Source organism: Rhea pennata, chromosome 11 (genome assembly GCF_028389875.1).
Source record: "Rhea pennata isolate bPtePen1 chromosome 11, bPtePen1.pri, whole genome shotgun sequence".
Lineage (NCBI taxonomy): Eukaryota > Metazoa > Chordata > Aves > Rheiformes > Rheidae > Rhea > Rhea pennata.
This window is the reverse complement of record NC_084673.1, coordinates 16569420-16585781: the sequence shown is the minus strand read 5'-3', so window position 1 is coordinate 16585781 and position 16362 is coordinate 16569420. Positions and strand designations below refer to the sequence as shown.

The 16362-nt window shown below is 47.8% G+C and overlaps 2 protein-coding genes across 4 annotated transcripts in view; both read left to right on the top strand.

Moving 5' to 3' along the window:
* Nucleotides 1–6153, top strand: part of SEPTIN6 (septin 6) — a 29675-nt gene extending 23522 nt beyond the window's left edge. For 2 of the 3 annotated variants that reach the window (XM_062585093.1, XM_062585094.1), the window contains exon 10: nucleotides 3310–5127. In XM_062585093.1, coding sequence (XP_062441077.1) covers nucleotides 3310–3334 — 25 coding nt within the window. In that variant the 3' untranslated portion in view covers nucleotides 3335–5127. The other variant, XM_062585095.1, reaches the window with a different exon arrangement.
* A 942-nt stretch (nucleotides 6154–7095) lies between these two features.
* Nucleotides 7096–16112, top strand: NKRF (NFKB repressing factor). The gene is made up of 3 exons (XM_062585103.1): nucleotides 7096–7326; nucleotides 11718–11839; nucleotides 13490–16112. The coding sequence occupies exons 1-3, from the start codon at nucleotides 7127–7129 to the stop codon at nucleotides 15478–15480; spliced, it is 2313 nt and encodes a 770-aa protein (XP_062441087.1). The 5' UTR covers nucleotides 7096–7126; the 3' UTR covers nucleotides 15481–16112.
* Nucleotides 16113–16362: the final 250 nt, after the last annotated feature.

Sequence of the window (16362 nt, the reverse complement as noted above, 5' to 3'; positions counted from 1 at the left end):
TTAAACAGGCTTAGGAAGAATAGGAGGCCTCTGTCTCCTCCAGTGAAACAACTGTGATGAGTGATGTTCGCCTTGCTCCGTAACTTCTCCTGTTGTCCTTAATAATGCCTTTCAATATTTAGATCATAAATCTCTGTAACAATCCATGAATTTCATAAGCTGTAGCTTAATTGTATCTTGTTTAATACTGACTGGCGGTAAACTAGCCTTTTTCTTTCATAGATGACTCTTTTAAACCCAAGTTCTATAATTTGAACTAATCATGACTTGATTTCTTTTTTTATTGTCATATTATCATCACCATCACCATCATCGTCATTAGTTCTTACATGTATGCTATTTTACAGTTAACTGCTGTTTGGCTGCATGGTGCATGAAGCACATTGTCCTGGTAAGCGTCATTAACTAATATAGACCTCACAGTGGGATCAGTCACAGTTCTGAAAAAAGGCAGACCCCATGCAAGGCCTGAAGCCCATGAGTGTTGTCTCTACCTGCTGCTTTCACCCTTACTATAGATGCTCCACCAGTCTGTCCCTACTACACCTGTAGTTGTAGAAGGATGCAGTGAAGTGTGTCTTTAAAGATTCTGTGAAGTAAATTGCATGGAGATTCAATATTTGGACATTAAACAGATAAAATAATGATTAGGGCCTCTTCCTTTTAAACCTTTTCTGCACTTTGTTGGCTCTGCCTTCTTTATTCCACTCGCTTAGAAGTAAATGATGTTCTTTAACCACGTAGGCCATGCTGGTACTATGGCAACAATTGCTATGGTAATGTGGTGGTGATGACAGAAACCAGCTAGCTGATGGAAAATTAAGTTCTTTTCTCTTTCTCTTCTTCCCCTCTCACTGCAAGTTGTAGTGTTAAATAGAGATTTCAGTGTAGGTGAAAGATATAAGACTAGTTTATCTCTCCCATTAACAAACTAATGGATGGTAAAACCTGCCAAACCTGGAGCTTTCATTTGCCCCAAAGCACCAGAGAATCGTAAAATGTTGTGCGTGTGTGTGTGCATGCATGCGAGCGTGTGTGTGTGTATGGGGAGACAGCGTCCCCGAGCCAAGAGACACACAGGCCTCTGAGAGCGGGCCTGATGGAACAGCAGCCCTTAGCTGTAAATCACCCTAAATACTCAGGCTCTAGGCCAGCCTTCCCAGCAGACAAACCTCATAGGATTTACATTCTTTCTAGGATTCGATTTCAAAATAACTTACAGCCTGCCGCTAAATAGGGAAAGAAAAGCCGATTCTAGGATTCCTTCCTTAGCCCCACCAAGGGAAATGGAAAAGCAAGTAAACGTTAATGCTGTCAGCGAGAAGCATTTGAATTTAATTTCAATGGGACATTCCACTTAACACAAGAGCTTCAGAAGGGTCTTGCACTGACTCGAGCTGGAGCTCGCAGTTGTCCTGAGCAGTCTGGTAGAATGAATATCTCTACTGCTAACGGTAACTGTAAAACAATGGAAAGAACAATCCTTCGCTTTTCAGGGCCCGAATGTGGAAAATAAGCTCAAAGAATAACAGTGTTCATTCTGGTGCTGAGTACAAAGGCGCTGCTAAAGTGCAGTTAGAGTGAACATTACTGATTTTTGTTGGTTTTGGATTGCTTTTGGCAATCCTTGTAACTGTACACTCTTGTGTGCTGGGCTTTGAATCGAATAAAGTTCTTTGTTCCCAGTATACAAATGCAGACAGTGCCTTTTCAATGGGCATTTGTCCTTGCTAAACTAAACATGTATATGTGGTACTTTTTCAGAATTTAGAAAAAAATCTCTCAATATTGTTCCATAAAGTATTCCAGGGCTTCACTGTTTTGCAAATATATATATAACTCACAGTTGATGAATCTTGTAGCTTGCAAAACTGTGAAGGGATTGTTTTAAAAACGAAGTTTGGTTCATCCCACTGCTGAGCGTGTGTGCGAGTTTGCATGCGTGTGCCTGCATAAAGCATGTTTTGTAGGAAAATTAAACTTTATTAACACTTAGCAACACTTCCTTTTTTGTGTGTGTTAGGAAACATATTTATGTTCTTGTTTTATTTTGTTGTCATTAATCCATAAAGCCATTAATCTGCCTTTTTCTTTCATTTTCAGTTCGGGTTTCCTGTAGAACCCTTCCCTTCACAGCAGAAGCGAGTGCCCCCGCGTTCGGTTAACACGCAGCTATGCCACTGTGCCTGTTTGCTCGCTTTACTCATTACTCCCTTACTCTGCTCACCATTTTTTTTAAGCAAGAGCCTGCACTGCCGGCTGTTCTGGGTTATTACTTTTTGTGAAGAACTCTCAGCAGTAACCCACATGGAACTGGCAACAGATGCTAGTTGCTAATGTCTCTTCTCTTTTGGTCAGTAGCAGGCTGCCCAGTGCTTGTAGTACTAGTGTCCCCTCTTCTAAATTGTTACGACTTTCTGGCCCTCCCCGCCGTTCGGTGTGAGGGGTGCGTGACAAGAGAGCGCGGCTGCTCGGTGCGCCTCGTGCCTGCGGAGGGTCCGCGGCGAGGGCCACCCGGTGCCGCGCTGCGGCGGGGCGTGCTGTCCGTCTCCGCAGAGCCGCTGCCCCCCTCGCCTTTTGAGCTCGCCCTGTCTAACCCATCGCTACCCAGCTGTGCTGTTAGGTGTGTGACTCAAATAGTGTTAAAGGACTTTTTGCAAAACTTGACACCCTCCAAGGCGTGGGCCTGAGTCCTCCCCTCCCCGGGCTTGGGGGATTTTCAGACACGGATCCATGGTTTGCAGCTAAGCTCTCCCTGAATGCTGCGGGAGTCCCCGGGGGTCTCTTGCCCTGGCTCTCTGTCACTGTGCTGGGCTCGATGCGTATCCTGGATCCGATCTCAGGGAAGACTGATCACCTTGCTCAAAGTATCAGTGTTTGTGAAGAAAGATGATGATGTTTCTTTAGCTTTCTTCTCAGTAAATCCAACAATTTCAGGTTTAATGCAAAAAGTATCATCTAATTCTTTTATTATTATTATTATTTGACATCTGTTTAGAAATGTACAGATGTTTCTAGGTTGCTTTTTACTTTTTCTATTCGCCAAAATACTTTTTTTTTAAATGCAAGATTTGCACTAAAAGGGAGGGTGTTTTGCTCTGTGTTTCACTGGAGCCAGGAATTTGCTCTGTGGCCAGGTACAACTGTGGTCTGTCTGCAGGTGTCTTCTCTGTATTTCTGGATGAGGAAATTCTTAAAAAAAATAAAAAAAGAAAATAAAAATTAAAAAAATAAAGTCTTCCTCAGACAGTGAATTCTGGTTAACATTTACTTCTTTTGTTTTTTGTTTTCTTTGCCCTTCTTTTACAGTAACCCATGGCTCTGTACTGAGTAATTACCCCTGAATACAATGGGCTGGAATGGACCTTCATTTACTTGTTAAATCGGAGGGTCTAATAAAACGTGACAGCATTTCAGCTGTGACCTTTCCATGGTGTTACCCTTGCTATATCCAGTATTCTCATTGTGAATCTGTCTTTGTACTACTATGTACTGGCGGTTATTGCTTTTGTTAAACAATGTAAAGTAAGTCCGTAATGAGATTTTGAACACTGCAACTTTAAATCTAATTTTTTTCCCTGCAATTAATGGATTCCCCTTTCTCCTGGCCCCTCTCCACCCAGATAAATAAGGGATGTGGAAATAAGTTCTGTGAGTTATTTTTGCTGGCAAAATAACGATGCAGCTTGAATGTATTTATTGGTGACGTTAAGATGACAACACCACCTTAGTTTAATTATGGCATAGTTGAGAGATTAAAAACCCTTTTCTCTTTATACTTGGTGTCATTTTGTGACATCATCTATCTTTTTTTAATTTGCTTTTTTTTCCCTTTGCTTATTCATGCTACCTGAAAACCAGCATTTAATTCTTGTTGCCATCTCAGCCTTGCTTGTTTTGGCCCTGATGCTTCAGTTGCACTGTGTGCGGGCTAAGCTGTCCCTGCGTGGAGGTGGAGGAATCCTCCTGTCCCGACCCTGCTGAAAGGTCAGGATGTCCTGGCAAGTAGTTTCAACAAGGCTCCTCAAGTCCTAGGTTTTTGGAGGATGAGCATACCTCAGACTTTAGCATGTTGCCTAGAGAGGTAGTCTGGATAATGCTCAAACCTCATGAACAGCTTCTCCCCTCCTCCCTGTCTGCAAACCAACACCCTGTAAATCACCGGCGGGCTGGGGTGATCAGACAAGCTCTGACCACCAGAACATTTATTGTGAGTGTAGGACAATATTTCCCAGGCAGGTGAACTTTTCATTGCCTTGCAAAATTTGATATTTAGGGACATGGTTTTCGGGCAGCTCCCTGGCCCACATCTGCTGGTAAATTTTGCTTCAGACCCTCTACTTCTGAAGTATTTTCATTTGCACTGATAGATGGCATTCAGAGCAGCTTGGCTCAGTGCTACAAAATGAAAACTTTGTATTCCGTGGTACACATTGTAACATAAATGAAGAGCAAAGTTCAAAACAGTTCTCAGCTCTTCTGGTCCACGCACTGTTAGTCCCGTTGGCTGCTCATACCAGCAGCAAACCTTGTGCAGTAACTCCTGTCAAACTGAGGTGTGACTTCCATCTCCAGCAATCCAGGTAGTTAAAACTCTTGATTGCAATGTATATATATGATCTCAGGTATCCTGTTTCACTGTAAATGCAATTTTATTTCCCTTAAAATGCTTTGGCTCTTTTTTCTTTTCTTTTTTTCCTTTTTTTTTTTTTTTATGCGATTTAAAATAACTTGAGTATTTACTTCCCTTGTTACCGTTGAAGGCAGGCCTGCTCCCCAAAACCAATCAATATCAATTTCTCAGTGTTTTCTAGGTTACTTGTTAAAAGGAGCATTTAATCTGGCTTTTGTTTCCCATGCTGCAGGTCACTGACCATCTTTCTTAACCATATGCCTTATTAGAATGTTATTAAAAGTCAAAAAAAAAAAAAAAAAAAAAAAAGAGGAGGGGGTAGTTATGTGATTTCCTTGAGGTACTAGACACCACAAGATACACAGCCTCACAGAAGAGGTTCCATCTCTTCTCTGTCAGCTGTTTTCGTGTTGCATCCCTTTTTTCCTGCTTTTTGAACGTCTTTCTCTTTTTTGATAATCTTCTGTTTTTTTCTCTTTTTCCCCTTTCTCTCTCTGTAGCTTTTTTTAATCTGTCTTCGCCAGCTGCACTGGGTCTGAGGGAGAAGACTGCCACTTCTAGAAGAGTTTAGGGATCTTATGTCTGGGGAGGGAGGGGAAACAAATCTTCAGTGTTAGTGTCTTGGAAAGAAGCTCTTTTACTGACTTGCATGGTATTTAAAATTGAAGTGTCTTGTAATTTGTGTGACAAGACAGAATAATATAGGGAGAAACTGATTGTTTACCTAAAATTTTGAAGAGCAACAGAAATGTGATGTCTGGACTAATGATGTAGCGAATACATTTTCAAATATTGTTATGAGTATTTTTTTTTCTAATTTTGTCTTTAATGATAAAAATGTCATGGGCTTCCATAAGGTTTGAAGCCTAAGGAATATTTTCAATATGCTGTTGTTTGATTGGTTTTGGAAACTGTTACATTCAAAGGAAGTATAAACACGGTGCAATTTGCTATGTTGGCAGCCACGAAATATTTAATTTTAACAAAGAAATAAAGTAAGATGTGTGTTTTCATTGGTGTCCTCCTGTGTCTCATCACCTTACTAAACAAGCTCCATTGCCTGATCAACGTGGGTCGAGTGGTACTTTTTTCTTCTTTAACTAGACTATCAATTGCATTAAAAACATGCAGATAGTTTCATCGCCTCCTGTTCTTTAAAATTAGAAAATAGTCTTATTCTTAGCAGTATCAGGAGGGAGAGGCGATGTTGACAGCTGGTATAGTATTAACAGTACTCCATCCAAATCTCATGTGAGGAGAGTGCAGTGTCCTTAAAACGCGCTGAAGCCAGTCCCAGCACTTCTTGCTCGTCTCGTCCTGCCCTCGGACATTCACTGCATGTTTTTCCGAGCTGTGTTCTGCTGTCTCCCCTCTTAGTTCTGTTCCCTTTTTACAAATGGAAGTGTGTAAGTACTGCACTGAGTTATAATATTTACATGACGAACATTGAAGAACCAGCACTGTTTAGCCTGATACCTTTCTAACTTTAATGTAAATTTTAAATAAAAAATATAAAGGCCTGTGCGTGTGCTGTCGTGTTTTCTGCTCAAGTATCTGGCCTGGCGCTGAGGAAACTTGCCCAGCCCTCGAGGTGCGCCCCGCCGGGGCTGGCGCGCCCGCGGTCGCTGAAGGAAACGCCGCCGGGGCTGGCGCGCCGCGCCGCCGCGCCGGAGGAGCTTCTCCCCGTCTCGCCGAGAAGACGTCCCGGAGGTGCGGTCTGCCGCCCCGGCGCTGCTCAGGCAGCTCCTGGCCCCTCCGAAGCTCGCCCTGAGGCGCCGGGGGGCTGAGCTCGCCCTGGGGGAGGCCCCGCTGCCCGGGCCGGGGCGCCCTGCGCCGGGGCCGGGCCGCTGGAGGGGCGCGGGGCGGCTGGGGCCGGAGCGCCGGGGCGAGGCCGGGGGCTCCTTCACCGCCAGCCCGGAGCGGCTCGCCCGCCGCGCCGCCGCCATCGGGCCCCGCCCCGCCCCGCCCCGCGCCCCGCGCCCCGCCCCGCCCCGCCGCGGGCCCCGCCGCGGGCCCCGCCCCCACCCCCAAGCTCCGCCCCCGCCAGGCGCGGCGCGGCGCGGGCGCTGGCCGCCAGGTGGCGCCGCGGGGCGCGGGCGCCGCGCGCGGGGCGGGGGACGGCGGCGTCTCGCGGTGTCTCGCGCGCTCGTGACGCGGCGGCCACGTGAGGCGGCGGCCGCCGGGGCGCTCCGCGCGAGCGGGGCGAAGGGGGGGAGGGCGCGGCGGCGGCGCGGGCGGCGGGCGCGGAGGGGGCGCGCGGCGGCGGCGGGCGGGAGCGGCGGCGGCGGCGGCGTTGCTGCTGCTGCTGCTGCCCGGCGGCGCGCCCCGAGCCGCGGCCTGGGCCGCACGTGGGGCCTGCTGCCCGGCGGGGCTCGCGCCGCCTCCGCCGCGCCCATGCCCGGCGGCGGCGGGGCCTCCCCCGCGGCGGCGCCCAAGCGCGAGGAGCGGCGGCAGCGGCGGTCGCCGCCGCTGCCCCAGGATCGGCCGCCGGCGATGCCGCCGCCGCCGGCGGAGCCGGAGGCGGTGCCCGAGGCGGTGCTGGAGCAGTGGCGGCAGTACAACGAGAGCGAGCGGCACTGGGCGCTGCGCCGCCGCTTCATCCTGCGCCACCTGCACGGCTACCCCGGCGCCGCCATCGACCGGCTCCTCTCGCTCTCCGTGCTCTGGACCAACCACGTCTTCATGGGCTGCAGGTGAGCGGGACCCGCCGCCGCCGTGGGCCGGGGTCGCGCGCGGGCCGTTGCCGGGCGACGGGGGGGGGGGGGCGGCGCCGTTGGGGGGGGTCTGAGAGGGGGAGGCCGGGGGGGCCTGAGGGGTGTGGGGGGGCTGCGGGCTTGGGGGGCCCTGAGGTGGGTCCTGAGGGGTGAGGGGGGGCTGCGGGCTTGGGGTGCCCTGAGGTGGGTCCTGAGGGGTGGGGAGGGGCTGCGGGCTTGGGGGGCCCTGAGGTGGGTCCTGAGGGGTGAGGGGGGGCTGCGGGCTTGGGGGACGCTGAGGTGGGTCCTGAGGGGTGTGGGGGGGCTGCGGGCTTGGGGGGCCCTGAGGTGGGTCCTGAGGGGTGGGGGGGCTGCGGTCTTGGGGTGCCCTGAGGTGGGTCCTGAGGGGTGTGGGGGGGCTGCGGGCTTGGGGGACGCTGAGGTGGGTCCTGAGGGGTGGGGGGGCTGCGGGCTTAGGGGGCCCTGAGGTGGGTCCTGAGGGGTGAGGGGGGGCTGTGGGCTTGGGGGGCCCTGAGGTGGGTCCTGAGGGGTGTGGGGGGGCTGCGGGCTTGGGGGGCCCTGAGGTGGGTCCTGAGGGGTGGGGGGGCTGCGGTCTTGGGGTGCCCTGAGGTGGGTCCTGAGGGGTGAGGGGGGGCTGTGGGCTTGGGGGGCCCTGAGGTGGGTCCTGAGGGGTGGGGGGGCTGCGGTCTTGGGGTGCCCTGAGGTGGGTCCTGAGGGGTGTGGGGGGGCTGCGGTCTTGGGGTGCCCTGAGGTGGGTCCTGAGGGGTGTGGGGGGGCTGCGGTCTTGGGGGGCCCTGAGGTGGGTCCTGAGGGGTGTGGGGGGGCTGCGGTCTTGGGGAGCCCTGAGGTGGGTCCTGAGGGGTGGGGAGGGGGGGCTGAGCTCGCCCTGAGGCACCGGGGGGCAGAGGGGGGCCCTGGGGGAGACGCCGGGGGGCCCTGGGGGAGGCCCCGCTGCCCGGGCCGGGGCGTCCTGCGCCGGAGCCAGGCCGCTGGAGGGGCGCAGGGCGGCTGGGGCCGGCCTGGGCCTGGGCCTGGGCCTGGCCGGGGAGGCCCGGCGCTGGCATCCTCGTCCCGGCGCGTTGTGCTGAGCCTCGGCCAGAGCCGCCCCCGAGAAATCGCCCCAGGAGCGTTAGGAGCGGGGGCTGAGGCAGGTGGCCGTCGGTGCTGGGCTGTTCTTCCTCCCGTGTGAATGTGGCAAGGGCCGCAGGAAAGGGGAGCGTGGTGCTGAAATAGGGAATGTTTTTGGAAAGCAGCTCTTGGTGCCGTGCCCTGAGCACGTGCTACGGTACTCTGCAATTTTTTTTAAGAAGCAGGTATCTCTTTAGCCATAAAGCAGCCTTTACGATCCCTTTAAAGCTCAGTTTGGGAGTTCTGTTGGAAAATAGGGCCCAGTGAATGGAAGAGGTTTCCCTACCTCCTCAGGGCTACTGTTAACATGTGGAAAACTCAGTGCCAAAACTATCAAGATTGTGGAGACCTGCAAACATAATGCGCGTCCCAACTATGATCTTTTTTTTTTTTTTTTCAAATTATTGTGATTATTTTTTTTAACTGGATGTAAGCCTTTAAAGGCGGAAGCAACTACTTAATGACTTACTTCAGTAAATTGTACAGTGATGAAAGAGGAACTTGTGAACGCTGAAGGGCATATGGTTTGATCTTTTCCGTAATATTACTGTCCCAAAGTCTTACTGGGGAATATTTTCTGTCATTTGTGTCCAAATGCTAAATGTTTTCACCAAGCATCAAAACTGAACATAACATTTGAAGCTGTCTGAAAACTATATTGTGACTAGTCTGTTAAAGTTGTGTGTGTCATTTTAAAGCATAGTTTTTATGGCTTTTTATCTTATCATCTTATGTCTTTATCTTTGGTTTTATATGATGAGTCTTCGTAACTGGGCCGTTAGGAACTGCAATGCAATAATATGGTCTCGAGGTGCTGGTAACAGAAGTGAAGAACCATGTGGCAAAATCTCAAATCCTAAAAAATGATGCACCTTAAGCCTGTAGGCGTACATACCTTCCCTGGTGAACACACATCTTTACTAGCAGCTCTCAGGGGAAATGCAGGCAATGATTTTTTGCATGATGTGGCACAGAGACGATACTTGTGAGGAGGTTTTCAAAAGCTCACATTGGGCATGGATGTGAACACTCTGCACCATGAGAGAGCAATTCAGAAGCTTTACCTGCTGTGGTTTGGGGAAGGGAGAGGACCCACAGCTCTCTCTGGAACTGCCTTTTTGTGCTTAGGAAGAGCTGTTGTTGTATCAAGTGATTAGCATTGAAGTTTGGGAGTTTTTGTTGTTTCTTTTTTGAAGTCCATGTTTTTGACATCTGTCACTTGCTAGCTGAAGACAACCTCTTTGGCAGAAATAATTCAGTCTTTGCTGATGTAACTCATGGGGGAGTTCTGGTGGAGGATCCTCTGGAGAGAGTCCAGAGGGATAGAAAACATGGCCTGTGAAAAAGGAGTTAAGTAGCAGAGTTTTTTTTTTTTTTTTTTTTTTTTTAAGTCTAGAGGTGGCTGAGAGAGGATGTGTGTGTTCTCAGATATATTAAAGGTACCTGTAAAATGGGGGAAAATGCATTATTCTCCACAACTGCTGAGATCAGATTGCAAGAGGTAACAAACATAAATCACACGGGGGAGATGTAAGTTAGGCATTTGGAGGCATGGGATTCTTCTTCCTCCATGTACAGTCTCCACCACTGGAGGTTTCGAAGGCCAGGTTGGACAAATGCACATTGGGGCTGGTTGATCTGCCCCTTGGGCAGAGATCTGAGCCCTTAACATGTCTCAGCATATTCTTCTCGCTGTAAGGCAGAGAGAAGAGCAGAGATTCCCTTCCCCTCCTGTCTGGCTGCGGGGGGAAGAGAGGTGCCACTGCTTTCCGTTTCCCTTTGGCCCTTTGGCGTGTTTTTCCCATGTGTCTCTCTTCCCACTGCCATCTCCTGTAAGCTGAGCTGGCCTATCTGCAGGTGAAGCAAGGACCACATTAGTATGTGTTCAGAGCTCTCTGTGTTTTAAATAGGGGCTAATTTCTGCTTGGCCCTCTAGATCAGGAAGAGGACGTTTCTTTTGTGAAGAGTGAGTAATTTCCAAAGCCCTTGTAGCAGCAGTATTTAAAAGCTAATTCAAGTTACTCTATCACTAGCGGTTGTGACAGTCTTAGACTCTAGTCTGTGAGCAGTGACCTGATCCTCTCTGTCTTTTGAAGATGAGCACATCATGGAATGTTTTACAAATCCTCATTTTTTTCCCTGTTTCCTGAGCCAAAGTGCAAAGCTGTCAGTGTCTAGTTTCAAGCCATGTTTGTAGGTTATTCTTGGTTAGAAAGGCTTCTTTTTTCTCCTTCGTTCAGCTTTGGCCTTGCAAATGGATTGAAAAGATGTACCAGATCCCAGGACCAGTGGAAAACTGGGGCTATATAGTCCATGTCTTGCTTATGTGGAACTACAAGCTGCAGCAGGGTCCAGGGTTTGCACAGAGCTAATTACAGTCACCTCATCTCCCTCATTACTCTGATATTTGAACTGTTCAATTATGGCTACCGTGCTAAAAATAAGTACAGCTTTCTGAAGAGTAATCAATAAAGGCTGTAGAGTGCTGTTGTCCTCTGAGGTCTGTGATTTCAGTATTGGTGATGTATGGTTGGTGGCTGCTGACCCAGACGAGAAGTTTGGTGCCAATGAGTCATTCCTGTGCTTATTTCATCACTGCTGTAATGCCTGCGGAGACTCCTCCTTCTCCTCACCCCTGGATTACTTGGTGTTCCTAGTAGCTGTTATCAAATTGTAGATTGTAACAGCAAATGCATTTAAATTTAAGTTTTAACCTCCATCAGTGTGGTGGCTGCACTAGTTGTTGCTTACAGACAGGTTTGTTCTGAGCCAGGTAACTTGTCCGCTGGCATCCAGCCCCAGTCTTGCAGTCCAGGCTGTGCCAGCACCAGGGGCTGCTGCAGCCCACGTGTGCTGATCTAGCTAAGGGAAGAGCTTTGGTCTGTGGTCAGAGCCTGTGTTAATATTCTAGTAAAACCGGTGTGGGGTTTCCCTTGGACACAGACTAGGCCTCCTTGGGGCTAACATTTTATTTACTTTGTCTCAGGCAGCTTTAGTCCTTGTTTTGAGTAACGAAAGCTACCGTTGATCGTATAGTCTGTTTTTGAAAGGCCTTTATTGTTCCTGTGGGGTGTTTGAGGCTGAACTGTCCACTTGGGGGTAAATAAGGGGAGATCCTAGCTGACAAAAAGACTGTGTGTGTGATGTTAGGTGTGGGAGTGGGTGCAGGAAGGGTTTGGTCGTCTGGCCTCATGCCCCTGCAGGACCAGTTCTATCTCTGTCTGCCCTTGAACTCAACACAGATACAACTCGCAGATCATGGAGAAGGTTCTCGAGATGGCCGAAGGCATTGATATTGGGGAGATGCGGACATTCGAGTTGGTCCCTACTAGGAAACTAAAAAGACATCTCTCTCCGTCTGACAGTGAGTATATTTGCCTGTGTGTCAAGAGAAGCACCTTTCTCTGTTGCTGTTTGACTTCTGATGTTCTGGGTGTCTGGGGAGAGCACGTACACCACAGGGCCACCTCTGACCAGCTGCAGCACAGGGCTGGCTGTTGAGCAGCTCCATCCACTGGCTCCTCTGCAGAGCTTCAGGGCTGGCTGCTGTGTCTCGGGAGTGGGTGAGGGAATCATTCACGTGTGCAGGTTGTATGCATGAGTGTGCAGGACCTTTGTGAGGCACACTCACAGTGTTAATCACATCAGTTAATAGTTTGGCAGTTAAAAACAAATGGTCAGACAGCACAGGAGTCCTCTCTAGGCCTAGGTGTAATCCCTGTTTCTCCTGCTGTTTCTCTTACTTTCATACTCAGTAATCTTTCCAAGCTCCTATGTCATGTTTGCAAAGTTGGGAAAAATACTACTTTTCTCCTATGCTTTGGCTGTCTTCTTTAGACAGCAGCTCTGTGGGAAAGGGCTTTCTATTGCATGCTATACAAGCATTGTGAAGAGCTCTTCTCCTGGTGAGAACTTTTAGGTCCTGCTGCAGTGCAATCATCAAAATAGCAAAACTGAGAAGGAAATGTAAACCTTGCCATAATTATCAAAACTGTGATGACTGAAGGATTTAACCCACGCGCAAGAGCGTTGTCACCAGATTTAAATATCAATGCCTGCTTATGCTGTAATTGAAGTGCTTTTTTCATCTGCAGTGAAGTAGGTTATGATGAATATGCTACAGCAGTATGATGTCTAGACAGATGTAGTTACCTGACCTATATTACAATTCCACACATTGGCATTGGATTAGGCAGTTCATTCTAAGGTGTTGTGTGGCCTTTTGCTTCCCTGATGAAATCACATGCATGTAGTACTTTGCCATGTGTGAGCTAAATTTTTGTCAAAGTTTAAGTAGAAGTCTTGTATAGCCATCTTTTAGATGTAGCATATATGCTTATCAGCTGATTTTTTGAAGTAGTGGTATATATCAGAATATTATGCTTAGTGCCTTATTTGCATATCCTCTGGTTAAGAAACAGGGTTTACCAGTAATGAGGCCTACCCTCAGCCACTGCAGCTGTCTCTGGGGTTCAGCTGGATTTCTCCGTGTTTTGTATTTTTTTAGTCAAGACTCGTTGCTTTTACAGAAAATATGCTTCTGTTAATGCTTTCATTAACAGCCCTGTGCTCTCTGTTGTGCAGAGTCAACAGCTCTGTGGTGGAGCCAGAACTGAGGCTCTTGTCCTGCTTGAGTGTTCTGTCTGCTTAGCCATGTTTTTTTCTTGTTTTAGCCACTTTTAATGGATTTGCTTCAGGAAGGACTGAAGGAGTGCAGTGGGCAATGTTGGAAGACAGAGCAGGTGATTCAGACCTGAAGTCTTCATTACTAGTTATGCAGAGATTTTTGCATGGCAATTGTGGAGTCAGACATTTCTCTGTAGTAACTTTTACAGGCATGAATGCTCTATCTGATCAATGGCAAGTATCTTCAGAAAGAAGCCTTTCATTTTGTGGCTAAGAAGTGGGAATCCTGTGTTCAAAGCCTGCAGGCTCCTCCTGGAGATCGTTCTGAAGGCATTGTCTCCCTATCATAGTGTGTATTGGTAATCTTGTAATTTTCCTCCATCCACAGGTCCAGACCCAGAAGAGATTCCCGAGCCTCCCAAAAAGATGGTCCCCAAGTTTCGGGTGCGACCACGTTTTGAACCCATACACTTTGTAACCAGTGCTGAGAGGGATGACAAAAAAGAAGATCCTTCTGATAACCAAATGCAGGAGGTGAACCAGGAGGCAAATGCGAACAGCGTAGCACCGCCAGCTGAAAATTGTACAAGTTCTCCTTTTGAGAGCACCCAAGAGGTAGATCCCCAGCTCTCCAACTCAGCTGGGCTGGGCTTTTCAGGCCAAGCAGCAACAGCCAATAAGGCTATGAACAATATGGACACTACCATAGGTGGCGGGGTACAACCTTCTGTTTCCCCTTCTACTGTCCAGTCTTCGTCGGAGACTTTTCCCCCATCAGCTATAGTACTGAAGCAGGCTTTTATTGAGAAACTCTCAGCAGCTATCTGGAAAAATCTTGCTAACCCAGATGCAAACACTGGGACTGATAAGATTAACTATACATATCTACTGACACGTTCCATTCAGGCGTGCAAGACAAATCCTGAATATATTTATGCTCCTCTCAAAGAAATTGCCCCTGCTGACCTCCCCAAGAGTAAGAAGCTCTTAACAGATGGCTTTGCTTGTGAAGTGCGATGTCAGAACGTCTACTTGACCACTGGTTATGCTGGCAGCAAAAATGGATCCAGGGATCGAGCCACGGAGTTGGCGGTCAAGCTGCTCCAGAAGTCTGTGGAAGTTAGAGTTATTCAGCGGAAGTTCAAACACACCTATCACGAAGACTTGGTGGTGTGTGAGGCAGGTGTGAGTCGCCCAGATTTCCCTCCTGCTCTCAAACTTCATGATGAGTTTGTAGCTGCCAACAGGGACTGCGTCCCAGTGCAGCCTGGTGCTGAAACCGTGAAAACTTCTACTAATACCAGCAAACACTGGACTAGTTTTGTCCTCACAGAGAATGCTAGCGATTCAATAGGGATACTTAACAATTCTGCTTCATATAACAAAATGTCTGTTGAATATAAATATGACTTAATGCCTAACCGCACGTGGCGCTGCCAAGTGTATCTACAGGATCACTGCTTGGCAGAGGGATTTGGCACTAAGAAGACCAGCAAGCATGCGGCAGCTGATGAGGCATTGAAAATTCTGCAGAAGACACAGTCGAACATGACAGCCATCAAAGTGACCCAGGTTCAGAAGGTGGGTTGCTCGTCACGGGGCTCTGGAAGGAAGAAGGACCTGAAGGACCTTGTGGTTTATGAGAACTCCAACAATCCTGTGTGTACACTAAATGACACTGCTCAGTTCAACAAGATGACGGTGGAGTATGTCTTTGAAAGGATGACTGGTATGCGATGGAAATGCAAGGTGCTGCTTGAAAATGAATTCATTGCAGAAGCAGTTGGAGTGAAAAAATCCGTCAAGCATGAGGCAGCAGAGGAAGCTGTGAAAATCCTCAAAAAGACTCAGCCAACTGTTGTTAATAACCTGAAGAAAGGCACCATTGAAGATGTCATCTCCAGAAATGAGATTCAGGGTCGATCAGCAGAAGAGGCCTTCAAACAGAAGATCAAAGAAGACAACATTGGGAATCAAATTTTAAGAAAGATGGGCTGGACAGGTGGTGGCTTAGGGAAAGATGGCGAAGGAATTAGAGAGCCTATTTCAGTGAAGGAGCAGTTCAAAAGGGAAGGACTTGGGCTTGATGTAGAAAGGGTGAACAAAATCGCTAAAAGAGATATTGAACAGATCATTCGAAACTATGCACGCTCTGAAAGTCATATTGACTTGACTTTCTCTACAGAACTTACCAATGATGAGCGGAAGCAGATACATCAGATTGCCCAAAAATACGGTCTTAAAAGTAAATCTCATGGGCAGGGCCATGATAGATACTTGGTGGTAAGCAGGAAGCGGCGCAAGGAAGATCTGTTAGACCAGCTGAAGCAAGAAGGCCAGGTTGGGCATTATGAGCTTATTATGCCTCAAGCAAACTGAGGTTATCGTGTCCAATTCTACAGGTGAAAGTATGATGAGTCTGAACTTCCTAGATCCCTAATTAAAGGAGGAGATGCTGCATTTTCTTGTTGTGGGATATATTAACATTAAGATGTTTTACTTTGCTCATGTAATTTCTAAAATGTTACTAGACAATTAGAACTGACAAAGTTCTGCTCAAGTATTGTAGCACAGCCCAAAAAACAATAGTGTTGTTACTGTATGTGTCTTTGATATTACTTTTTCCTTCACATTTTAATAGTTTTGTAATACCAAAAACACATGTCCAAACAGAAAGCATTTGACACCATTTAAAATTATAGATCCCTTATTCTTTTTGATCAGGGAAGGAAAAAAAAAGTCTTAAAAAAAAAAAAAGAAAAGAAAAAGAAGAAAGGCAAAGGAAATGCAGTTTGGAGGAATAAACCTGTATGTAAAATGGGTATTAATGACAATAAAAATACAGTTTTATTTCTGGAAAAAAAAACAGGATTTGTCACATTTTGTACAAATTTTGTGTGAAACTGTATTTACTCTTGAGAAATATATAGCAAGCTCTCATCTCTGCTGTGCATATATGTAGAGAGATGTCCTTAACCAATTTAACAATACAGTTTTATTCATAATTTCTACTTTGAATCTCCCATACTGAGAATTACAGAATGCGCCTTAATCATCAGTGTATTGGACTTAGGTAATTCCAGTGGATTTTCACCTTGAAGCGCTGCTTGACATGTGCAAATAACACAGTGGAGTGTGAAATATAAAAACTGGAGGTAAATGCAGAACCCACGCGTCAAAGATGCTTGTGTAGCTTGTGGGGACTGTTACGTAACTTATTTTTTTACTTTGAATATAAGCTCTTTAATCACTAGCAAAATC